Source organism: Ctenocephalides felis, unplaced genomic scaffold, assembly GCF_003426905.1.
Source record: "Ctenocephalides felis isolate EL2017-DRISC unplaced genomic scaffold, ASM342690v1 CF-g0.4_SCAFFOLD_01886, whole genome shotgun sequence".
Taxonomy (NCBI): domain Eukaryota; kingdom Metazoa; phylum Arthropoda; class Insecta; order Siphonaptera; family Pulicidae; genus Ctenocephalides; species Ctenocephalides felis.
In genome coordinates, this window is record NW_020538040.1 from 102,122,169 (window position 1) to 102,148,842 (window position 26,674).

Here is a 26,674-nt window from a genome sequence, read left to right on the forward strand (position 1 = left end):
ATAAATAGTTGAAAATTTTATTTAAATATCTAAATCTTAATTTCGATTGATTAAGTCAATTATTACACATTTCGGGAAGTTCGTGCAAAATGCCACTTTCAACTAGTATTATTTTTAGATCAATTTATTTTATTTTATTAACTTTCCGTAGGGTAAGTTATTGTAATCGTACAAAAATCGAAATAGAAAATTTTTGCATTTCTCGACGTTTTGAAGGTTTCTGAACATTTTGGCATACCTCAGAAAAAATGGATGTGTGTGTGTATGTATGTATGAATACAATTTTTTGGTCACGTTTTCTGGCGTATCATTCAACTGATTTGAATGATACAAAAAACATTCGATTCCTATTGATAAGGAGATGTGCTGATTAGTTTTTCGCAAAGGCAGGTCCAGCAGTTACGGAGATAAAGAGCAAAAAGTGCAGGAAATAGAAATCGAGCTTTTGAGAGGACGGAGCATTCGATTTGAATGATCTAAAAAACATTCAATTAGTAATGATTGGGAGAAGTGGTTATTAGTTTTTGGCAGAGGCAGGCCCAGCCATTTCGAAGATACAGAGCTAAATGTTCAAAAAATCGCAATTTTTGAGGGAACTAAGCGTTCGATTTAAATGATTCAAAGAACTTTCTACTTTCTTTGTCGAAAATAATTCAGATTTTATTTTTATTTCTAACTAAAGTTTTAATATACTTTAAACAAATAATTTCATCTTTGCAATTCAGTTTATAAAATTCTTATAACTATTAGACAATGTTACAATATTTATAATAATCTATCTGAAAACATTCAATATTCCTCGAACATTTCGTTATGGTACGGAAAGTTCCAGTAATTTGCTTTAAGGCACGATGCCATGCACCCCACTAGTTTTTTTTTCTTATTATTTGCAATTGAACACACATAAATTCATAAATTTTCACCCTCCTACCACATACTCCCATTTCGTAAAAGTAATTTTAGTAATCGACTTGCGTGCAGTCAGTGAATGTTTTTAATTTAATATTAGTTCAGATTTTTTGAGTTTATCAAAAGTTTAAATTTAACTTAAAAACAAATAATTTATCATAACGTTTGCCGCACAAGCTAGTATATATAAAATACATACTTAGACAGGGTAGGTCCACCTTGCATGCTAAGTATGCGAAAAATGCGAGCGCACACCTTAGGGGGCGCCAAAACGAGATTCGGAAATAAGTTATAATATATTATTTATAAAATATAACATCTGAAATACTTAATAGATTATGATAAACAATCTAACATAACTATGGATACGGAGACACAAAAAGCATATTCAGTTATCAATGTGATATCAATAGAACCAATTAACCGATTATTAACTCTGCAAATTAGTAAATTAATGTTCTCTTTATTGCTTAATCTACTTATTGAAATTTTTCTTCGCTTGAAGCTAACGTAGAATCAAAAATGAAATTATCTAGTATTCAATCCCGTAAGCGAAAACATACGAAAGTTTAAGTTATTGGAAATTATTGACAAAATAAATAGATACAAATTATAATAGAAAATTATAATAGAAAAAAATGGAAAATGGGAATTCAGTGTCAGAGAATGGCTTGTTTATTCCTAGAAATTGAATTGTAACTTTTATTTTTGTTGCAAATGTTTCGCATCTGATAAATTTTGAACGTTGAAGACATTTGTGATTAGGTTTATGCAAATGAAGCAAATATGAAAAACGGAAGCAAAATTTGCTTTGCAAAAAATAGTTAAGCTTTTTTTAATACCCAGTGGTGCCCATGCTCTAAATTTAATTATTAAGTATGCAAAAATATTACAGATTTAGGTATAATTAGTATTTTTTAGTATATTTAAAACAATATGTAATTTTTAGCATCTTTTACTAATCTTTTGAGAATACTTTTTTTAATATTTTAAAAATAACATACAAACACGGTTATCTAAATTATTAAGAACATCTATATGTTTTGAATATGTTTATAAATTGATGAAAATTATTCTAAGTCTTATTTATTATCTAGTGTTGAAATTCATTTCCTTCAATAAATACAGCCACGTGAGCTTGCACGAGTTTTGATATTCTATTTTCGACAAATATTTTCTATCTTTGAATATACACGTTTAGCATCTTATCCTATCAATGAATTACTTCTAAAATAACTCGGACAAGACAAATGGAGATAGGAAAATATTATTTTGCACGATTATATATTTCTGATGTAGACATATGCTTGTTCGCTAACACGAAAGGTCGAGATAGCAGAAATAATTTTTAAATACCATCAAACACAGGAATTGATATTTTTACAAAAAAAAATCATTTCAAGGTTTTGAAACTTCAAATAGTTAGTATTATTGTTCCCAAAAATTTGGGAACAATAATAATACTAGCTGTGTCTGCGATTCGTTCGCTTAAAATTTAACAAAAAAAAATAGTTTTTGCATTTTTATTTCAATTGCTATTTTTTTAATTTTTTTGTATTAACTTTATTAAAAACATTTTATTGACTAATACAACAACAATTGTTGCCTCTCCAATGTTATTGGAGAGATTTGACTATCTTTTAATCAAAACTAATAGACATACATTTAAAAAATAAATAATCCAACCTATAAATATTTATTTTAAAGCAAAACTACTATCAGCGTTACTAACTAAATAAATAAACCTCTAAATAATTAATAAATTTTAATGACTTGAATTTGAACACAAATGTACTTAATTTATAATTATTACTAAAAGATAAAAAAATGTTTAAATGAAAATAGGGTTAAATTTAAAGATATAAGATATAGGGAAGAGCAAGGCTCAAAAGTCGTTGGGTAATAAAGTCCACAACTGATATCACAAAAACCAGTAAAAGAATTTTTTAACAACAATATTTGAAAGTAGAGGGAAAAAGATGTTTAACCAGGCACCATCTTGATTCTTACGATATAGCTATCGGAAGATGAAATGCAATGTTTGAAAATCCATAACAAAAGTATTTTCTTTCGTTGTTATTTGTTTTGATTCTGAGCACTAATGCTTAGTTTTCCAGACCATAATATAATTTTTAAGTATACGTTGTACAACAGTTTTTTTTATATAACATCTATAAAAGCTTAAACCTGGGTGGTGTAAAAAGGGCCAACCCAACCTTCACCTTAGCAAAGCCGTAAAAAATAAAAAATAGCAAATAATAAAGTAATTTAAGTCAAAATAAGAAAATTTACAAGAGATGAATTAAATGAATAGTTGTTCCAATTCTGCTGATGAATATTTATGACAAAATACCAGATCAAGCTTATTTACAGTGTTATCACTGTAAAAAAGCCATTCATGAAATTAATTATCTGCATTGGTTGAATAATGTAGCTATTATTTGGTAAAATCTCTTTTAAATTAAAATCAAACATTAGACCTATTTGCCCCCTAACCGTCCAGAACAAAAAAAGACAAGGTCACTATTCAGCAAAAAAACACATTTCTAGAATGAGGAATTACCTTGAATTTTTACTGAACATAGTCAAATAGTGGTTTCTTTGATAAGTGTTATTTGTTGTTATATAATAGTTTTGGTTTTCACGATATAATTGCTCAAAGTCAAATTAAACCTTTGTTGTTTGCTCTACCCTATATGATTATTAAAATATGTTGTATTAAGATAAGATAAAACTTACTTTTTATTAATTTACACGTAGACGAAATGCGGATACAATTAGGTGTGACAAAATAAGATGAGATAAGAGTAGATTTTAGAAAAAAAGAAAAAAAAGTAGCCGAGGTTACGCCCAATTACATCAGCTACCGATCAAAAAAAACGTCAAAATCGGTGCTGCCGTTTCGGAAATTAGCCCAAATATACAGTATTTTTTATTTTAAATGTTAATTTGCTATATGTACCCTATTTTATATTCATATGCATGCATTGAAAAACAGCTATTTCAATATTACAGACACTCAAAATGTATTTATATATAATATATATGTAATATATATATATATATATATATATATATATATATATATATATATATATATATATATATAGACAAGATATTTGCACTATCTTAATTACCTACTTATACTCTTCTGAAATATTTTTCACAAATATATAATTCAATGGACGAAAATAAACTAAAACTAGGTGTGAGTAATAATTTACCCAAAAGCAAGTTGCATAAACTTCCCAATATGCAGTGCTGGATTTACAGTAGGGGCAGTCGGGGCTACTGCCCAGGGCGGCAAATTTTCGGGGGCGGCAAAATTTGGATAGCAAGAAAAAAAATTCTATACAATGTAGTTAACTGATTGTTTTAATAACATTTTTTATTTCTAGAAAAATAATTCACAAAACATAATACGATTGCAATACAAAACTTGAGTTCAAATAACCGATTATTGAAATTTATTATTTTGCCTTGCCTCCCTCTCCGAAGGTAAATTATCAAATTGGTTAATAAGTCATTATCAAAGTATGCAATTTGGCTAATATAAAGATTTGTAAACGAGCTGAAAGTTTAGGAAAAATATATTATTCAGATCTCGAGCCCTCATAAGATAAAGAATTCGTGCACCTCCAAAAATACTGGAATTATAGCGCCCAAAAAAATTAAACTCGTGACGCATGGCATTGTGCCTTAAGGCAAATTACTGGAACTTTCCGTACTAAAAATTCTATAAAGAGCTTTAAAATTTTTTGAAAAATGTAAAAAATGACTTAAAAATCTTTTTTTATGTATGTTGCTTTTTTTTGAAAATTATGAACTTTTTTCAAAGCAATCGCGCTGCATAGCTGTTGCAGAGACGAAATATCAAAACTTAATTATCATTTTTCGAAACGGATGGACCTGTCTGTGCCAAAAACTAATCAGCACGTCTCCCCATCAATACAAATCTAATATTTTTTTAATTATTCAACCGATCAACTGATTTGAATGATTTGATTCCTATAGATAAGAAGACTTGTTGTTTAATTATTGGCCAAGGCAGGTTCAACTGTTTCGAAAATACGGGCTAGAATTCCAAAAATGATAATTCAGTTATTGAGAAAGAAAAAAAATATTGAGCGTCCAATATTATTTAAAAAAATGTACATGTAGTGACAAAATGAAGAACTGCTTAAATTTGTGGGAGGCAAGTCAAGCGGTTTCGGTGATTCAATAAAAAAATGGAAAAGAAGCATTTGGCGGTCAAAAGTGATTATTAGACATATGCACATCAGATTATCAGATATTTTAATGATAAGTATAAATTTTGTATACATTTCTATGGGTTCTGTAACATTTTTGTATTCTGTAACACGCTTCTATATTTTGTCTTTGCGCAGCTGAAGCAGGGCGATTGCTTTGAAAAAAGTTTAAAATTTTTAACATATTTCAAAATATAAAGAAACACAAAATTTTCAAAAAGTTAAGTTTTTTCAAAGTTTTCAAAAAAATTAATTTTTTTTTTAATTTCAATTTTCGGTACGGGAAGTTGCGGCATTGTGCCATAAGGCACGAGGCCAAGCACCACTATTTATTAATTAATTTAATTTTCTGCGATCAAATTATTATTTTAATTTAAAAAAATGATATATAAAAACTATTTAAGTAAAATTTCAGGGATGGGGCGGCATTTTTGTGGGTGCCCCAGGACGCCAAATTTCTAAATCCGGCCCTGCCAATATGTGTATATAATAGCGTTAATAATCAACTCAATCAATAAAAATTCAGATTAGCTATTTAAATTCAAAAAGTCAGCTGCCCATTTATAAAGTTTTTGCTTCTTAAACAAAACACATTATTCCAAGTTCCAGCCTTTAATAAAATTTTATTATCGAATCACTATTCATAGGAATATGAATATAATAATGTATTACCATATGTTTAAGTTTCGTTAAAATCGTCAAAAATTTGTTAACAATTAATTTCTAAAGCATGGCCCGATCGATCCTAACCAAAATCTAATCAGAGTAGAGTTCTTAATAGTCATCTTTCGAACGGTTTTTAAATTTTTAAAATCGATTTAGGATATTTTGCGAAATTATACATACATACAAGCAAGCGCAAACATTTCCAATATTAGTCTCTTACTGAAAAAGAAAAAATCAGAAATATAAACTTTTCTGTACCTTTACGTTTCAAGACTTGATTTGTCATACCTATATATACGTACGTTGGAATCTGTCACTTTTCGAGGAGAACGCTTGAACCGATTTGAATGGTTAAAAAAAACACCAAACAAAATTATATTGACAATTTAAAATTATTTAAAAATTAAAAAATGTTAAAAGTTTCAAAATTTTCAATTAGCTAACTTTTATCTTATATTCATTTATAAAACAGATAGTTTTGTACGCAATTTTCCTTAAAGCATTTATTTAATGCAGTCGGTATTTTATTATTTCATACAACAAAAATTTGAGCTTGAAAATTCTATTATTATGATTCTGCTCGGGAATTCGTAAACAAATGCTTCAGGTGGTATTTGCACTATTTCTAGACCTCAAAGCAATATTGCAATTTCCGTCGCAATCAATCAACCAATCAATCGTATAGCGTTTTGTATATTTTTCATTCAAATATGAATATGGAACACAAATTATTTTGTTGTTTTTACATACAAATTACTATGGGTCTCAAAAAAAATTTAGATAAAATTTTAGTATGTAATGTTCAAAGTTAAAATTTTATCTTATTGTTAAGCTAATGCTACTATTTCTATAGTAACTCTATTGGTGAACTAATTTTTAAGACTTGCATTTCTTGATTTTGTGACATTTACGTTTTGATATACATTGTAAGATATATAAATCTATATCAAAAACAATAAAAGTTCATAATATTATTTTTTAACTAAAAAACTAAATTTTCTTTTAATCAACTTTCAAGTTCAATTGAATAAGAATTGGAAATTAATATATTTTAATACTATGTCGATAAAATTTTACAACTTTTTTTTAAATAAGTATTCCGTCTTTTCTGATCAATGTGACAATAAATTTTCTGGAATAAAAATCATCAATATACAATGAACATTGATCAATTATTAATAATATGTTTTAAATATTTTCACATAGCTTATTATAAAAACTATAAATTTTATTTTTTATATTTTATATAAATAGAACTTAATCGAGCTCAGTTTGAATGAATCAATCAGATGATCTTATCTCACAATCAGTTTAGAATAGCGTATATAGAATTGTAAACTTAAAATTATTTATTTGAAGTATATAAATGGGCTTTCAAATTTTTGGAATTAAAAAAAGACGTTGCATAAAGGTCAGCGGTAAAAAGTTCCACCATCAAAAAAAAGCAAAGTCTAAATTTTGTAGTGATACTAAGTAGAAGGCAAAAGATGTGTAACCAGTCATCACTTTAATTTTTACGACATCGCTATCAGAAGAAAAACGGAAATAAATCAATATTCATATCAAAAGTTTTTTTTCATCGAAAAAATTTGTGTCCACACACACATACATCCATTTTTTCTAAGATATGTCAAAATGTTCAAAAACCCTTAAGGGGGTTGTTCTTTTTTTATTTTTCTTTGTTTCGGTTTTGAGATTTTTTGATATTATGAAAGATAAAAACCTTAGAATCATTTCAAAAAAAAATCATCTCAATATCTATTTTTTTGACGAAGTTATAGATATATATATCTCTATATGTATGATCCTCTGAAAGCGTTTTTTTATCGCTCCGCGAGCTATTGTATGCCAGATTCCTCTTTTTCATTATAATACCTCATGCACACAGTAGCGGCGCTAGGCGTCGGCGGTGTCGGCGGCCGCCGACGGCCTCGCGCCTGTGGGGGCCTCGCAAGAGGCCCCGAAAAAATTTTTATTATTTAAAGTTTAGTTTTTAATTTTTATTTAGTTTTTTTATGCTGATGAGCGAGTAAAGAAGATTAGTGGTTTGCGGGCACTCTCATTTTACTCTCTTATCTCTTATGGGCACTATCTAATATCGTCTGTCATTACTATAGATTTCTTCGCGCAAGGCGGCTAATTCTCTGGTTGTTTATATTTGTGTGTTTTTTATGTGAGCATAATGTAAATCATTATTTAGGAATACAAACGTGTAGTTATCTTAACGTATCCAAACAGTAACTAAATAAATGCTCCATCAAAATTGATCAATGAGAATTGACAATGGTTTACATTTTTTTAAATAAATATTATAAATACTGTTAATTTGAAACTAATCATTATTTTACACTGTCGATATATTTTTTGAAACATTCTAATCAGATGGTAAGTTCTTTCAAACACTGCATCACCAAAATGATTGATAACCTTTTAACTATTTTTGTATTTCCAAAACCGCGGGACCTGCTTTTGCCAATTTATCAACAGGAATGTTCTGTTAATCATTTAAATCGGTCGATCCAAAGATTCAAATAATCCGACATTTTGAAATTACTGAACCGATTTTGAAAATTCAAAAACTCTTAAGTTTTCAGTTGGCTATAAGTTTTTCGTAAAAATCGAACGCGTCGTTTCTTCGTAATTAATTGTAGATTTTTTTTAGAAAAAAAAAACTCGGTATAAAGATAAAAATTATAGTCTAAACTAACATAAAGTTTATGGAACTACAATAATTGATTAATTATATAAATTTATTAAATTTTGGAATAATGGCCCGATCTTTTAGGTCATGCCATGTGTACGTTCTATGTGCGTATTTGTGCACTCAATTTATTATGATTATAAATTTTTCAAATCTAATTAATCAATTGTAGATTTTAAAATTTTGTCTAATTAGTTATTGATTAAGTCGCTGGTTTCTAATCATTTTCATTCAGAAAGACTTGAACAGTCGAAAAATTATAAAACTATCTAATCGAATAATTTGGCAAAAAAGAAACTTCTTCGGGATAATTATTTAATTTCCGTGTTTTACTAAGATCTGATGAACGAACTTTTTTTGCCGAAGAGTTTGTTCATTTTAACTTGTGCAATTTTTGTATATTTCAATTTGTGTAATTATCTGATTAAAAATATATCTGATACTTTTGTTTAACAATAATTAGTTTTTAACTTTGTAACAAAACTGATTAAATTTTTAGAAAGATAGGTCAAGCGGTTTTGGAGATCCATTAAAAAAAGGAAAAGAAAAGCTATTTGGTGGACAAAAATGATCATTGGATATACACGCATCGAATTTTCAGATATTTTATAAAGATTTTAGTAATAAGTACAAATTTTGTTTCGATTTCTATGCATTTCGTACCAATGTTCCGCGTTAGACCACGACGCGGCGCTTACGCGCTTCGATATTTCATCTCAGGGAGGTAACGAAGCGTGATTGCTTTGAAAAAAAAGTTCGAAATTTTCAAAAAAATTCAAAATATAAATAAAAAATATCTCAATTTAGAAAAAAAGTTAATTTTTATAAAAAAAATTTCTATTTCAATTCTTCAATTTTCAAAAAATTAATTTTTTTTTTTCAAAGTTTTCAGATTTTTTTCAACATTTGAATTACAGCACGGAAAGTTTTAGTGATAGTCCTTAAAAAAGGGGGGCCTCGCAAACGAATTTCGCCGACGCCGACAAATGGTCTAGCGCCGCCACTGCATGCACATGACCTTTTTAATGTGTCAGCATCTTTGAACACCATGGTGTATTTAGTACATTAAATTAAATGGTGTATTCAGTACATTATATTAAGAACTTTAAATACGTTTTTCTCAAATTGACTTTTTTCAATGCGGTGCCACAAATTAAGCAAAAAACTACAAGTCGGATCGACTTGCATTTTTTTTTAATTTGTTCACCACTGCAATACCGAGTCCCCCTACCTCAAACAACTTGATAACATTACGCAAAAAAATTTTGCGAAGCTTCTCGCCCCAAAAAAAGGCCTTTTTTGACACTTTTTTTTTTTAAATAGCTGCCATTTTTTTCCTTCTTGCTTTTTTTCTTTTATTTTGGTAGAGGGACTGGAAACAAACTTCTTCTTCAACGTAATTTCTTTTTTTTTTGTTTCGGGCGATGCGCAACGGATTTATCTGTGGCACCGCAAAAGAGATCGATTTTGCAAGACCGACTTTGGCGCCCCCTGGTTAAAAAATTACGGCGCAAAAAGAAAAGAAGATAATCACGTAATATTCTATGATTTTGTAATTTTTGTTTAAAAAAAACCGCATGTCGCAATGATAAATACATTTCGAGGAAAAAGAAAAACAAATACCATGCATTTTTTGTAACGAAAAAAGAACAACCCCCTTAAAACGTAAAGACATATGAACATTTTCATTATTTTGTGAACACTATAACCTACGCCACGGGAAGTTACAAACACTTCTCGTAAACCTATAATATTTTAGAATGTTCGGTAATCGTCAATAATTAAATTCGTTAACGAAAATGGACAATTATTTACGAAGACGATCTTTAACAAGCGCAAATAATCACAATATCCAAATCATATAATTCGCAAAGGTTGTGAATTACTCAAACAGGATTTTGGACGAAAACGTTGGAAAATCGTAGTTTCTGGTAAAAACCTAAACGTTTCCTCTAATAAGTTAAAAACAGTTTATTAAGTTTGATGTAATGTGTAATTAAACTGAAATAACATTATTAAATTTTCTGAGAACCAAAACAAAGATTGAACAAGTTAAACTAATATATGTCACTTCACGTATAACATGAATATCTCGAGGAAAAATAATTCTTTAAACAAATATTTATTAAAGTGCCACTAAATAAACACGGTAGAACCTCATCTAGATCTTGAATGAAATTTTAAAAATGTCATATGTTTGTACATCTGTTATAAATAGAATTAATGTATCTCCTCAACCAGAGATAAGTACCTACTAACAATAAGTAATCTTTAAAAATTCTACTAAAGATAAGTTGCTAGCACATGTGAATTTTATCGTTTGTTGAAAGATATTTCATTAGATAGAAATTATCTAAAATTTCGTATATTGTTACACAACGGTGCAAGTGCACTCGCTTTTGTAATAAAGCAGCTGGCAAACATTTTTTAATTCTATTCAACTCAAGGAAATTTCAGAAATTAATGCTTTCGACTCTCAACATATATATTATCGACGGTCAACATATTATAAATTTATATATTTATATATGTATTAATAAACCAGCATAATAAATCAGACAATTGAAAATTCAAGAACAAGAACAAAACGATTAAACTTTTTATAATTATTATTAAATTAACGAAGGGTAAGTTCTCAAAATTATATTATTATGATACTATAATCGAAAAAAAATATTTATATTTTTCAGATCTTATAAATTTTGATCATATTGACTTACATTATTTTGAAAAAACTGCTACTAATTAACATCCCGTTGGTTAATCGCAAAAAAGCAAAAATGAACATTTTTATATGTATTTACGTGTCAAAGCCTTCTGAACATTTTGGAATACCTTGGAAAAAATGGATATATACATGTGTGAATGTATGTATAAATGTGTGTGTATGCATATATGTATGAATGTATGAGTTTTGAACAATAAAAAAAAAAATTGGCGACGATTTCGAAAAAACACGAATCAAATGATTTGAATGACCAAAAAGCATTCGATTCCGAAAGGAAATTCTTTTGAAAAATAATCAAAATTTGTAAAAAAAAATATAAAAAATTTTAAGTCCATTTATTTCAAAAATTTTAATTCTCAAAAATCTTTTTTTAAGTTATTAAGAAATTTTAAAACTTTTCAAAATTTTAATTTACGGTACGGGTAGTTCCCGCAATTTCGTTGATGCCATGCACCACTAGTTACTCTTTTAAAACTATGAAATAACTGAACCGTTCTAAATGTTTTCTAGCGCTCAACGTGTAAGTCGGTGATTAGGAAAATTGGGATCAAGGTTACAAGCGTGCATATATTTTATTGAACCAGCAGCTACAAACTTTAATTTAGAAAACATCAGCCTCTTGGAGATAGAAAATTGAAACAAAGCTACTCAAACTGAGTAAACATATTATAAAATATTTTATGTATACATTTTACTCAATCTAATGATTCTATGAGAAAAAATAATTTAAATTAAATAATTATAAAAAATAATTTATGCATCGCAATTTCCATTTACGATCTACTTTGGTCAAAAATAATCATAAAAACAATTACAATTTACAGAATCTAAAGTACATTCACTTCGATTATCAAAAAATCAAATCTAATCATTTTTTAAACAAATATAATGAAATCGGTGCTTTCAGTGTAAACCGAAAGATTCCACAACTTATGGTTCGTGCTATTATTTCGGGACATACTGTGTGACGAATCACTGATAAGATTTTCATAAATCTTCAAGCTAGCAATAAATTTGTCGATAATGTTTATTGATAATTAATGTTCAATACTTCATTGGATAGACAATGCAATGTATATGATTAATCGAATTTTGAATAGTTACATCAATATGATTTAAAAATTCTGTATGATTGGATATAACTAACTAGTGGGGCGCATGGCATCGTGCCTTAAGGATTGCTGGAAATTGCTGGAACTTCCCGTACCAAAAATTATATTTTTTTAAAAAGATAAACATTTTAGAAAAAAAATTACTCTGAAAAAATTAGATTTTTGAGAAACAATAATATTTTGACAAAAATTTACCTTTTTTTGAAAAAAAAAGACTTTGAAGAAAAATTTATTTCGAAATATTATGGAAGTTCTGAACTTTTTTTCAAAACAATCGTGCTGCTTTAACTGCATAGAGACGTAATATCGAAGCGCCTAAGCGCCGCGTCGCCGTCTAACGGATAAACATTGGTACCGCACCCATAGGAATGTAAACAAAATGTATACATATTGTTGAAATCTCTATAAAACATCTGATAATTTGATGTGCATATGTCTAATGATCATTTTTGACCGCCAAATGGCATTTTTTTTTACTTTTTTTACTAGATCTCCGAAACCACTAGATCTGCCTTCATTAAAATTTGATCAATTCTTCATCTTGTCAACACAAGTCAAATGTTTTCTAAATTATTCAAATCGGACCCTCCGTTCTCTTAAAAACTGAGTTACCGTTTTTGGCACTTTTTGCCCCATATCTTCAGAACGGCTAGACCTGCCTTCGCCAAAAACTAATCAGCACGTCTCCTTATCAATACGAATCGAATGTTTTTTGAATTATTCAAATCGCTTCATCCGTGTTCCCGACATCGTCGACGAAAATTTGTATCCGCACACACACACATACATCCATTTTTTTTAAGGTATTCCAAAATGTTCAGAAGGTTTTGAAACGTGAAGATATATAAAAATTTTCATTTTCGATTTTTTTGCGATTACTATAACTTGCCCTATGGGAAGTTAAATACTTACATCGAAACTTGAGTACTTATTGCTAAAATTAAAAACATCAATTGATAATAATTGATAATTAAGTTATTGCTAAAAACAAATATAACTTTACGTTAAGAAAAAAAAACGAGCTATATCGGCGGCATTCGAGTGAAAAGGGTTAAAAAATAAAAATAATATGTAAGAATTAAAAATCTGATGTGTAAATGAAACAATATTACATGGTTAAATAAAAACAGAAAGAGTGCGTGTATTATTATGTTTACATTTTTCCATAGAGATCGTAACACAAAAATTTAGGTTTTTATTAATTTAATTTGGGATTTATTATATTTTTATTTAACCTTTCCAAATAAGAAGTTTATGCTTTCGCCAGAAAATCCAGAAATTCTAATTTTGTGTTTTCTTGACGTTTCAAGTCATTATGAATCGTTTGAGAACAAATTTGAAAAAAGTATGGATTTTTCAATAATGTGTAATATTAAAACCATTTATCGAAAATAACTAACGTGTTTAGAAAACTTGAAAAACCTACAATAATTTTTTATGTTATATAATCCTTGCTGCAACTCGATATACTTAAAAATCACTCATAAATTAATATATTGATTTCCTATTAAGTATGTAGATTGTTTACATATGTAGGAAAGTTCATGTAAGTTGCCTTAAGACAAAATGCCACTTACACCTAGTTTTAATATTGAATTACATAAACTTATTGTTAGAATAATTTTTTCGTTATGTATTTTACATTTCAACACGAACTAAGGAATTCACCTAAAAATAAAAAAGTAACTTTTTCAAAGAAAGAAAGTTGAATGAAATAATAATAAATGCAAGGAAGAAATGTAATAAATGAATTTTATTAAGTCAAATTCTCAAAACTTGATAAAGTTGCGCAACATTTTTGACAACGTTTGAATTTATACATCGCGCCAAAATTTGACAAGCAACAGTCGCCATTTCAATTCCCGACAACCATCGAACAACACCGAACGAATCAACCGTACGTCAATAAGACAGCTCCGTGCGTCAAATTCATAACATAAACGATTTGTTCTGGGAGCGGTTTGGTGTGGAAATATTCCAATCTTTTTACACGTGATTAAAATTATTCCATTTACTATTTAGCTAATTAAGTGAATTGTGATTAAAGTGTCGTATTGAATAAACATAATTCAATATACTATAACAGCTGACATTTTTTTTAAAACTAATTTGTTTATATATCAGTGGTGATGCCTAACCCGAACACATTTTTGTACTTCGCGTATGGAAGTAATTTATTAGCGAAGAGAATTCATATTAATAATCCTTCGGCAGTTAGAAAAGACGTTGGAAAGCTATTGGTATGAACGTAACATGAATATATTTTTAAAAAATGCTATTTAAAGCACTTGTGCTATATACACATTATGTATATCTTTAAATGAGTTGTTTTATAGTGATTTGTAAAATAGATTGTTGATAAATAATGTATATGAATACATTTTGTAATTTGCATATAAATGATTTTTTTTTAATATAAATTATATGGCTTCTGTAGTTATTTAGTTAAAAAATTAATAAAATAAACATAAAAACAACTTCAAAATTATGGTAGTAACGAGTATACCTAAACATTTTTTTTTTTAAGTATAGTCAAATAACTTAAGTGCTATAATAAAAGTATAAGATTGAAAGTTAATAAGATTGATGATTTGCAAACTAAATAAAATCTAAATTTAACGAATAAATTTTGATTTGTTAATATTTTTGAAAAACCCCACACAGATTCATGTCATATTTCAATGTTGAATCTTTCGAAGTTTTATTTATTTATGAAGTGTTGAATTCTATAAGGTAACATAATCATTTGATTTTTAAATATTTCTAAAATAACTCAATACAGTATTTTAATAATTAATTTATATCATTTTGATGTTATTATTAAATACATCTTTCAGGATTATTGCTTAGATTTCAATAGATACTCAGAAAAATGGGGAGGTGCGTCTGCCACAGTTGTACCAAAAGTGGGTGAGCATGTTTGGGGTGCTATATGGGAAATCGATAATAAAAATCTTGCAAGCCTTGACAAGTAAGTTTAAGCTTTAACGGAACTTATATTACTTCAATATAAAGTATTATAGAAATGATTCTTTATATAGCGGTAAAAATTAAAATTTGTGTACACATCCTTGACTCATAAATGAGCTTGTTCAGTAATTTTTTTTCATTAGACAGGAAGGTGTACATTTAAACACATACTTTGCTAAAGATGTAAACATCAAAACTAAGAGTGGCGAAAATGTATCGTGCCGAATATATGAGCAAAGTAAACTGCCTGCTCCGTTGCAACCGGGTGAACCTTTTCCAGAAGATAGGAAGCCTAGTTTGATATATCTTGAGACAATTATTCAAGGAGCGTTAGAATCTGGATTACCAGACAGTTATTTAAAAATGCTTAGAAGCATTCCTCATAATGGAAATATTGGAGATGAACAATTACGGAAGGAACTTGGTATATTACTGTCCCACAAAGTTTAGAAAAATGACATATTGAGAAATATGTATAACAATATGAAATGAATCACTGGTACAAGCTTATTTTTATTATGATATTTAAGAATGTCTATTGCAATGTTTATAAATATTTAGCTTATATAAAATTACAACTAAACTATCAAATTACTTGTTTCTTTGACTTTTTTTTCTTTTTCGGTATAAACTTTGTTATCAAGTTCAATTCAGCCTCATATCCCTTATGCACATGATATGTATATTTACGAAGCCCTAGAGTATCTAACATTTCACTAACAGATTTTTCATTTTTTGCTAATTCTAAGGCTACATCTTCACCTAAAACATCTAACTTAAATCTTGGAATTTTTATTACACTGTGGTCCTCTCCATTAAACTAAAACAAGCATATGTTGTTGGAATGCCACAATCATAATTATAGTAAAAAAAATTTTGAAATATATCACAAACCTTTATCGCTAAATCAAGATTATAGTGGAGATCTACATCAGGCCAACGTTGCTCAAACACACTTTTGTTGTAATCGAATTCATTTTGTTGCATATGTAATAAGAACTATAACAAAAAAAATATCAGTATAATCAGTAAATCTGCAATAGTTACTATGAAGATTTTATGATACATTTGCAAATCTTATATTCAAACAAAAATATAATTTCAAATATAATAGAATAACTTACCAAATTCTTAGAACCATAATTTCGTTGAGTCAGCTCTAATCGTGGAACATTTGTAAATCCTGACCATAATTCAGATGCAAAATGTGGAGCCATCGGTGCTAAAAGTAAAATTTGACATCCTAAAGCTCTTTCATACTGCAGTCCTTGAGCAATAACTGGTGGTATAGCCCTCTAGAATTATTTTACTTACATATACATACCACCAATAGTTTTAACCAATATCATTTACTCACTCTTAGTGAATTTGTCAACCCTTGCATTTTAGATATTGCTACACTCAGTTGGTGAGAAGAAATATAATTAAAAGTAGCCCCTGATGCGTAAAAATTTCTTGAGTCAAACAATTTAGTTTCATGCTCTATAAAATCAGGGTCCATAAAATCTACTTCTTTGTAATTTGATCGATGATTGATAAAATCTCGCAATGTCAACCATAACCGTCTTTGCCAGTTTAGGATACCAGGAAATGCTGAAATAACACTTGATTAGTATCTAATCATGTGTTTATTGAAATATATTCATACTAGCTGTAGTCCAATGTCTAAATGATGTAGGTGCAACATCCGCTAAAATTAATAACCTTGTTGTATCAGTCCCATAATCATTAAACATAGCCTGTGGATCAACACCATTTTTTTTAGATTTAGACATCTTTTCCCAAGTCATGATTACAGGTTCATCAGAATTTTTTAAAACTGCTTTGCCTTTTTTCTTATCAATAATGTCAACCTATTAAAAAGATATGTATTCCATAAGTAGATGTATAGTATGTATATATTGTAATATATATATATATATATATATATATACATAGCTGGACATTAACTCGTTAATCCGTTAATCGTTAATTAACGAAGTTAACATTTTGATTAACGGATTAACTTTTAAGTTAACTTTTAAAAATGTTAACGGACACGTTAACTTCCGTTAAAATGCGAGAAGTCCGTTAATCGTTAATCGAATGCCTACTATTTACCGCACGGCACAGCTTTAGCCAATGCCTTATTAAACGGCATAGAGAAAAGATTTGGACTACTCCTGAATGATGAACAGTGCCAACTTGCCGCGGCATTTCACCCAAAGTTTCGGTTGATGTGGCTGGAAACATATGACAGCAGTAGATAGGAATGCAGTAAGAAAATGCACGGAAAAAAGGTAGAAGATGCCTTATGGCAAGAAGCAGCGAAAAATTCGAAGGACAGAGATAGTTTAAGTGGCGGAGGAAGCAATGCGAGTAACAACGATGATGACGAGAAGGAAGACTTTTTCAATTCTGTCACTCAGTCTATAGAAAAACCAAAGAGCTACAAACTCTTTAAAGAATAAAACGCAAATTCTCGTTAAAATGTGGCTGGATATGAAATCAAAAGACTCGTTCAACGATGCTGCATTCTTCGGGGAACAGATATTCATAAATCTATTTATTAAATACAATACTGCTATACCCTCAAGCGCTGCAGTTGAACGTTTGTTTTCCACGAGTAAAGACATTTTGACACCAAAACGAGCCTCGCTTTCAGACGAGAACTTCAACATGTTAATGTTCATGAAGGGGAATATGCACGTTATGCCCGACGCTTAACCCGTCGCGCGTTTCCTATTTTTCGCAAAAACTAGCTGTAAATGGAATTCTGTCTTAAGGCAATTAAGGCATCGTTCCTTAAGGCAAATTTCTGGTACTTTCCGTACCTAAAATTATTATTTTTTTAAAAACGATTAACATTTTTGAAAAAAATTTACTTCGAAAAAATAAGATTTTTGAGAAACTATAAACTATTGGACAAAAAATTAATTTTTTTTGAAAAAAAAAAATGTTTTCTTTATTTTGACATATTTTGGAAGATCTGAACTTTTTTTCAAAGCAATTTTACTGCTTTAGGACTGCATAGAGACAAAATATAAAGCGCGTAAGCGCCGCGTCGCTGTCTAAAGGATAAACATTGGTACGGAACCCATAGGAATGTAAATAAAATTTATACTTATTGTTAAAATCTCTATAAAATATCTGATAATTTGATGTGCATATGTCTAATGATCATTTTGACCGCCAAATGGCATTTTTTTTTTACTTTTTTCATTAGATCTCCGAAACCGCTAGACCTGCCTTCATGAAAAATTGATCAGTTCTTCATAATTGTCAATACAAGTAAAATGTTTTTTGAATTATTAAAATCGGACGCTCCGTTCTCTTAAAAACTGAGTTACCGTTTTTGGCTCAATTTTGCCCCATATCTTCGGAACGGCTAGACCTGCCTTTGCCAAAAACTAATCTTCTTATCAATACGAATCGAATGTTTTTTGAATTATTCAAATCGGTTGATCCGTGTTCCCGAAATCGCCGACGAAAATTTGTATCCGAATACACATACATCCATTTTTTCTAAGGTATGCCAAAATATTCAGAAACCTTTGAAACGTCGAGAAATGCAAAAATTTTCATTTTCGATTTTTTTGCGATTACTATAACTTGCCCTACGGGAAGTTAAATAAACTCTTTCCCTTTATTTAGAAAAAAATTCTTGTAAAAACAATATGCAATCAGAAAAACGGAAAGTTGACCAATAGCGTTATCACGGTATGTGATAATTGTGCGAGGGGTTAAATTACACATTTGAATTATTCAAGTATTTTGTTTTATTCATAACCTGTTAACTTCCAGAACCTAAACTAATAAGTTTTTTAAGTTCACTAACACAACGATATAAAAATGTAATTTTACACATATTAACGGATTAACGATTAACGTTAACTTGCGTTAATTCTTCCGAAATGTAACGCTTTAACGTTTAACGAAGTTAACTTTTATTGTAGCGGATTAACGATTAACGAAGTTAACTATTTGATTAACGGTGCCCAGCTATGTATATATATATATATATATATATATATATATATATATATTCACAAAAAGTAAAGTGTAACCTGATCCTCTGTGACATACTGGCCAGAGCTCTTTACCCTGAATGATTGTCCCATAACCATTCCTTGAACTAATAATCGTTTGAATGGTTCAGGATGACTCAACAGACCCATAGAATATAAGAAATAACTCATAAATCGTGCATAATACAAATGCAATACAGCTGAAATTAAATTTATATATATAAAAGATATATTTATATACAAATATAAATGCAATTGTGTACCATGTTCTTTTCCACCAATGTATAAATCAACAGGATTAATTTGTTTCGCTTTTGATGCATCAAATGGCTCATTTGGATTTTTATTATCAATATACCTCAAATAATACCATGCTGAATCCACAAATGTATCCATGGTGTCAGTTTCTCTTACAGCAGCACCTAAACATACCGGGCAACTAGTTTTATGCCATTCTGTATTATCTTTCAGTGGAGATGAAGTTTTGTCTAATGCACCACTAATTTTAGGTAATTCTACAGGTAAATCCTTCTCAGGTACAGGTACTAAACCACACTTATCACAATGAACAATAGGAATTGGAGTACCCCAATACCTTTGACGAGATATCAACCAATCCTTTAACTTAGAACTTGTTTCATATCCACCAATTTTCATTTCCAATGCTTTTCTTAACCTATCCTCTTTAATTTGAGCATATTCCTCTGCAGTTTTCATATTATTTATTTCAAATTCAAGCCCTACAGTTTTAGAAAATGTAGCATCTACTTCGGATTCATTTGGTATACCAATATGACAGTCACATTCTGGTGGGTACTCAACTTGATCTGTTATGTATATAGGCAAAAGTTTGCCCGTGAATGGATTCTTAGCCTTGACATGTAGTTTATAAAATCCATTGTTCAGTTTATTGCCTTTCTCCATCTGGTGGAGAATGGAATTTGGAGTAACTGCAATAAATGTCGCTTCATCTATTTTTTCTATATGTTTCGTCCATACAGTCAAAGATTTAATATTGGATGCATTTACTAATTCAAAATCTATTGTATGACCATCACATTCACCAATCCAATGTTTCTGCATTTTAATTATATCTTTCCAGTCTTCCAATATAGGATTGTCTAAACCCTCTAGCAATTGCTTAGCAAATTTTGTAGTTTTCACAAACCATTGATTTAATAATTTTTTCTCAACCTTTGCTCCGGATCGCCAAGAGCAACCATTGTCATCTACCTGCTCATCTGCAAGTACTGTATTATCAACTGGATCCCAGTTAACCAATGCCTATATTAAGTAATATGAATAAACACACTTACATAATCTTTAGATTTCTTTATATATGTTTGCATATTATTATATTTCTGTAACATTAATGAAGTGCTTACATATTTTCTATAGATTAGTCCTTCTTTGAAAAGCATTAAAAATAAATATTGTGTCCATTTATAATAGTCAGAGCTACATGTTGTAACTTCTCTATCCCAATCAAAAGAGCAACTTAGCTGATACAGTTGTTTCTTCATGTTCTGTATATTTCTTTCAGTCCATGATTTTGCTGAAACATTATGTTCGATTGCAGCATTTTCTGCAGGTAAGCCAAAAGCATCCCAACCAATAGGATGAAGAACCTATAAAAATTAGTCACGCTTCAATTAACATGTTTAAGCTAATAATTTGAATATCTACGAAAAACGTAAGCATCTAAACAATAAGAATACTTTAAAGAAAATTATCATATTTGTCGCAGTAGAAACTACAAGCTAGATCGTGAAAGAGATTTGCTTACATTTTTACCATTCATCCTATAAAAACGAGCCATTGTATCACTTATTGTATATACTCGAACGTGCCCCATGTGAAGCTGTCCAGAAGGATATGGAAACATTGACAAAACATAGTACTTGTCTTTAGTATTATGATCGTCGAAAGGGCGATTATATAATTTAGTACGCCAATGAGACTCAATAGCATGTTTGATATCTATAGATATATCTTCTTTCTAAAATATCATAATAGTTTGCATCCAAATATCAAAATATTTAATCACCCATTTATTTTGTTACCCATAAACCCAATCCAGAACAATACACTCTATGTGACATCCGTAGCGTACATTTTTGTTTAATTAATACTTTATTTAAACAAATATAGGATATTCTTCGAATCATAACAATCAATAACAATATTGGAATAAATAATATTTAACTGTGCAGGTTATGTTCACGCCAATATTACACAAGGTATTTCTTGGTTAAGTTCGCATCTCGGAATGCTGTTTGCTGCCGGTTGCTGCTTTTGATATTCAGTGCTGCCATCTGCCACGATTTATTTATGAATATGAATGTGACATTGACAGCAGAACACATAGTTGTGTAGAACTGTCAAATGAAAATGATCAATGATTGAGTAGACGAAAGCTTTTACGATTAAATGATAATATATTTATTATATATATAAATTTCTGTGTATTGAAAAATGGCTGAAATAGAATGGCCGTGGCAATACAGTTTTCCTCCGTTCTTCACGTAAGTTTCCTCATATGAATAGCAAAAGATTTATATTTACTCAAAACAACCTGTACTTGATTTTCAGTAGTTGTGATAATAATTGTCAAGTATATCCGATATGGACCTTATATATTAATTAGCCATCTTATTTTTGTTAGCATTCAAGTTCATGAAGAGACTAAATCTAGACAAATCACACTATGGAGAAATTTAGTTTTGGAATATTACAAATCCACAAAGCAGAGCACATTAGATGTGGGAGAATCTTTAAATTCTCCCTTATTCAATAATGCAGCAATTGATAGAAAACTATCTCAAGAAGGAATAGTTCTTATTCTAGAAGATCTTGCTAAAACTGGAAATGCAGCTCCTTTAGATAAATTAAAAAATAGGTGGGAGATCTATTGGCATACACTAGAAGAATGGGCTTCAATTTTATATGATTGGGCCCAAGAAAATGGACAAGTAAACACAGTTTTAACTTTGTTTGAACTTGTTTCTGGTGAAGATACCACAAATATGGAGTTTTATGGTCTTGATACTAATGTTCTAATTAAAGCTTTGAGAAAATTAGAATCTGAAAATAAATGTGAACTCATAATGTTTGATGATAATCAAGGCGTGAAGTTTTTTTAATGATTATTTTTAATTTTTATATAATATATTGTGTAATGTGTATAATGTGTTGATAAATTATTTATACTATATTTTTTTATATACTTTAAAATCTAATTGCTCTTTATTTTCAGCAATTAATTTTTTCCACTTATATTCAACTATTCATTAGCACCATCAATTTGATAATGTAACGTATTTTCATTTACCTATTATTTAGCCGAATTTCTGAATCCTTGGATCTAATATTTTAATTTTTAATTCTTCCAAATAGTATTTAGTTAGTTTAGAAATTTCTTTGTTTCATGTTACTATTGAATATTCAATGTCGTTTTCATACTTTAACTGTAGTTGCAATCGATATATTTTTTTCCCAATTATCAACGAAATACAAATGATGCAAAAATTTTAATTAAAATTATTTTGTACAGTATAAAGACTTTAAAAATAAAATCTAAAAAACATCAAAAACATAAAATTTTATAGATTCAAAGCAAAAATTAAATTAACAACATGATTAAAAATCCATCAAATATATTAAACTTTATTTTCATATTGAGCCAATAAGTCTACAGTTTTTTCAATAACACTGTAAATGTAAGGTCTTTCCATCGGATTTAATTTTAGCATAAATGCAATCAAATCATGTATTGCTCCATCATAAGGACCTTCCTCTGGGAATGTAATATTGCCACTAATCACAGCAAGAGCTACACTATCTCCACGCTCATATATTATATCAAATGGTGATTTAAAAAAACACATTGCATATAAAATGCAACCCAAACTCCATATATCAGTTCTTTCATCGACCATACAGTAACTTTCGACATTAAATAACTCTGGGGCTTTATACGGCATTGAACACCTTTCACTGGCCAATTCCTGTAACTTTTGGGCATCCTGCACACCACATATTTTCACTCTGGCTTCTGTTGCAGATCCAAGGTCCATTATAACAGGGGTCATGTCATCTTCAAGACATATATTGGCTGTCTTGAGATCTCGATGAGCCAGCGGCTCTGGGGTTGCTTCATGAAATGCTCTGACACCTTCACAGATACCTAAGAACATTGTTAACAGTTCGTGTTCATTCCAATGATCTTTACGTATTCCTTTTAAATCTAAGTGATGTTGTAGAGTACCTCGTCGATAATAGGGAAGCAACATATATACTTCACTGACTGCATTTATCACAATATCTGCCTGTCCTTTAATATCAGAATCTAATAACTCTATCACATTGATATGATGAATTTTTCTATGAATCTCAATTTCTTTCATGGCAATTTTTTCATCTTCCTTACTGTGACACTTAACTCTTTTCAAAGCGTATTTTTTCTTGGTGTGTTCATTTTGCACTAAATCAACATTACTGAAGCCCCCTTCACCGAGACGATCGAGGACCTTGTATTTACAATTATTAATATGAACTACTTCACGCGAACATAAACAACCCATTTTAAATATGATATTTAGTCCTAAACTATTCATATTATTAAACATATAAATAAAATGAATCTATATAAATTTATTTACATATCGCCTGTTACTTATCTTTACTTTCTAATATTTTTGACAGATAATATCATGGCATACGCGATACGCCTGTCAACTGTCAACGTCACCAAAATATTGAGATACAGTCTGGGAAACTTTTTCGATGAATACGATACGATTTTCCATGAATATTTTCAAATTCATAATATTAAATGTACGTTAGAATCACTCATTGTGATACATTATTTTGTAACAATTAGATTAACAATATGCTTATTAACATAATTTTTTATGTTAATTGAAATTATCATATAATATATTATGTCATTTGAAATTTTTTAAATATAAATTATATATCTAGTTTCTTAATTCTTGAAAATTATAGGATCTATAATTTTCAAACTGGTATTTCATTAGTATTTTGTCAAATCAAATTATATATCTGCATATTTTATTCAAGCATTAATTTCAAAATCAGCGGTTTCACTGATTTCGATGCAATGTCCCAAAATCCTTTGTTAAATGCCGACACGAGATCGAAATTTCAGTTCATTTTCTGTTCAGAACTCAGCCAGGCTAGTGTCAATTTTAGTGGCTATTATTTTGTCTGATTAATTTTTACTGTGTCAAATAAAACACTAAAGTGTAAAGTGTCAAATAAAAAACTAAAGTAAAAATAGAAGTTATTTATTAAAACGCTGGGGTCAACTCCATATATTAATATAATCCTGGGTTATATGAAAGTTGTGAATAATAAATATAAACTAGCTGTAAGTGGAATTCTGTCTTAAGGCAATTAAGGCATTGTGCCTTAAGGCAAATTGCTGGAACTTCCCGTACCAAAAATTATTATATTTTTAAAAACGATTAACATTTTTGAAAAAAATTTACTTTGAAAAAATAAGATTTTTGAGAAACTATAAATTGGACAAAAAATTACTTCCTTTTGAAAAAAATTTTTTTTTCTTTATTTAACATATTGTGGAAGATATGAATTTTTTTAAAGCAATCGTACTGCTTTAACTGCATAGGGACAAAATATAAAGCGCATAAGCGCCGCGTCGCTGTCTAACGCATAAGCATTGGTACGGAACTCAAAGGAATGTTAACAAAATGTATACTTATTGTTAAAATCTCTATAAAATATCTGATAATTTGATGTGCATATGTCTAATGATCAATTTTGACCGCCAAATGGCATTTTTTTTTTTTTCATAAGATCTCCGAAACCGCTTGACCTGCCTTTATAAAAATTTGATCGATTCTTCACCTTGTCAATACAAGTAAAATGTTTTTTGAATTATTAAAATCGGACGCTCCGTTCTCTTAAAAACTGAGTTACCGTTTTCGGCACTTTTTGCCCCGTATCTTCGGAACGGCTAGACCTGACTTTGCCAAAAACTAATAATCACGTCTCCTCATCAATACGAATCGAATGTTTTTGAATTATTCAAATCGGTTGATCAGTGTTCCCGAAATCATCGACGAAAATTGTATCCGCACATACATACACACACGCACACACCACACACACACACACACACATACATCCATTTTTTCTAAGGTATGCCAAAATATACAGAAACCTTTGAAACGTCGAGAAATGCAAAAATTTTCATTTTCGATTTTTTTGCGATTACTATAACTTGCCCTACGGGAAGTTAATTAATTTGTTGAATAAACACAATTTAAATTTAAACATTTAATACATTAAAAATGTCAATAGATTACCCTAATAAGATACCCCAATAATGAATATATGATAAAGGTCTTAGTGAAAAGTAAACACTTTTATGTACGCCAAGAATTATAAAGGCTTTCAAGATAGTGGACAGATTACAATTTCTTCCGTGTGATTGTGATCGTGCTGGATTGAGTGATAGCAGTTGTTTTTCTCTAATTGTTTTTGCCCCTTCTTTATACGTGTAAGTAATATATGAAAGGTCATAGAAAAATGTGCGGGCAGAAAATTCACATTGAATATTTTTAAATATCGCTGGTGCCGATACGGAAACGACTCGTACAATATATGCATGCTCGGTTAGGTCTTGAAGAAGGAAGAAAAACAGAGAATTATCTCCTGCCGTGGTTTCCAACCTGAGGGGCGCACAGCTGTTTTCAAAGTACTATTATCGAAAATATACCAAAGATATTGAAATGATACTAATAAATATGAATAAATAACACAGTTACCGCTCTCCCCCAAAACAAGGTGTCGTATTGGGTGCGGCATATGTTTTCTAAAACCATGTTTCTAATGTATTTTTTACCGCTGGACAAGCAAATAACGCCAAAATTGGGTATTAAATGGCAAATTTAAAAAAATTAAAAAAGGACAAGATCTCCGATATAATAATTCTTTTCCATTATAATTAAAACCATAATAATTGTTTTAATAATTATAATTTCTGTTGTTTCTTGGCCCCTTTTGCCTTAAAAGACAATTAAGTTTCAATTAAATGATCTATTAAGTACTGTTTTTATAATTTACAAACATATTTACTCCCCATTGCACCTGGGAAATCTGCAAACATACTTGCATTTTAATATTTCAATGTAAAAAGAGCCAGGAAACGACAGAATTTATAAGATTTTAGTTATTATTATTATTATTTATTTATTTTTTTTACTTTATTTTATCTTTTTATTAACTTCCCGTAGGGTAAGTTATTGTAATCGTCCAAAAATCGAAATTGAAAATTTTTACAT

At 29.4% G+C, this 26,674-nt stretch overlaps 4 protein-coding genes across 4 annotated transcripts; 2 read left to right on the forward strand and 2 right to left on the reverse strand.

The window, feature by feature from the left end:
* Positions 1 to 14,285: 14,285 nt before the first annotated feature.
* Positions 14,286 to 15,855, forward strand: LOC113376448 (gamma-glutamylcyclotransferase-like). The gene is made up of 3 exons (XM_026616360.1): positions 14,286 to 14,606; positions 15,204 to 15,337; positions 15,480 to 15,855. The coding sequence occupies exons 1-3, from the start codon at positions 14,496 to 14,498 to the stop codon at positions 15,784 to 15,786; spliced, it is 552 nt and encodes a 183-aa protein (XP_026472145.1). The 5' UTR covers positions 14,286 to 14,495; the 3' UTR covers positions 15,787 to 15,855.
* On the reverse strand, positions 15,845 to 21,595 carry LOC113376447 (probable leucine--tRNA ligase, mitochondrial). Its single transcript, XM_026616359.1, has 10 exons — positions 21,407 to 21,595; positions 21,130 to 21,342; positions 20,729 to 20,971; positions 19,607 to 20,627; positions 19,383 to 19,543; positions 16,985 to 17,189; positions 16,694 to 16,929; positions 16,461 to 16,631; positions 16,231 to 16,335; positions 15,845 to 16,156 (listed from the first exon to the last, which is right to left on the reverse strand). The coding sequence occupies exons 1-10, from the start codon at positions 21,509 to 21,511 to the stop codon at positions 15,923 to 15,925; spliced, it is 2,694 nt and encodes an 897-aa protein (XP_026472144.1). The 5' UTR covers positions 21,512 to 21,595; the 3' UTR covers positions 15,845 to 15,922.
* A 121-nt stretch (positions 21,596 to 21,716) lies between these two features.
* On the forward strand, positions 21,717 to 22,486 carry LOC113378047 (vacuolar protein-sorting-associated protein 25-like). Its single transcript, XM_026618559.1, has 2 exons — positions 21,717 to 21,868; positions 22,009 to 22,486. The coding sequence occupies exons 1-2, from the start codon at positions 21,819 to 21,821 to the stop codon at positions 22,484 to 22,486; spliced, it is 528 nt and encodes a 175-aa protein (XP_026474344.1). The 5' UTR covers positions 21,717 to 21,818.
* Positions 22,487 to 23,002: 516 nt separating this feature from the next.
* Positions 23,003 to 24,055, reverse strand: LOC113377730 (serine/threonine-protein kinase 16-like). Its single transcript, XM_026618140.1, has one exon. It carries the CDS (start codon positions 23,969 to 23,971, stop codon positions 23,003 to 23,005), a length of 969 nt encoding a protein of 322 aa, XP_026473925.1. The 5' UTR covers positions 23,972 to 24,055.
* Positions 24,056 to 26,674: the final 2,619 nt, after the last annotated feature.

Excerpts from the sequence above, each read along its gene's own strand:
- LOC113376447 (XM_026616359.1), bottom strand. The coding sequence starts at position 21,511 with ATGATTCGAAGAATATCCTATATTTGTTTAAATAAAGTATTAATTAAA. Across the intron at positions 21,343-21,406 it reads GTTCTGGATTGGGTTTATGG|AAAGAAGATATATCTATAGA; the intron begins GTAACAAAATAA and ends ATGATATTTTAG. Across the intron at positions 20,628-20,728 it reads GACTAATCTATAGAAAATAT|GCATTGGTTAACTGGGATCC; the intron begins GTAAGCACTTCA and ends TACTTAATATAG.
- LOC113376448 (XM_026616360.1), top strand. The coding sequence starts at position 14,496 with ATGCCTAACCCGAACACATTTTTGTACTTCGCGTATGGAAGTAATTTA. Across the intron at positions 14,607-15,203 it reads AAGACGTTGGAAAGCTATTG|GATTATTGCTTAGATTTCAA; the intron begins GTATGAACGTAA and ends TACATCTTTCAG. Across the intron at positions 15,338-15,479 it reads AATCTTGCAAGCCTTGACAA|ACAGGAAGGTGTACATTTAA; the intron begins GTAAGTTTAAGC and ends TTTTTTCATTAG.
- LOC113377730 (XM_026618140.1), bottom strand. The coding sequence starts at position 23,971 with ATGTTTAATAATATGAATAGTTTAGGACTAAATATCATATTTAAAATG.
- LOC113378047 (XM_026618559.1), top strand. The coding sequence starts at position 21,819 with ATGGCTGAAATAGAATGGCCGTGGCAATACAGTTTTCCTCCGTTCTTC. Across the intron at positions 21,869-22,008 it reads AGTTTTCCTCCGTTCTTCAC|CATTCAAGTTCATGAAGAGA; the intron begins GTAAGTTTCCTC and ends TATTTTTGTTAG.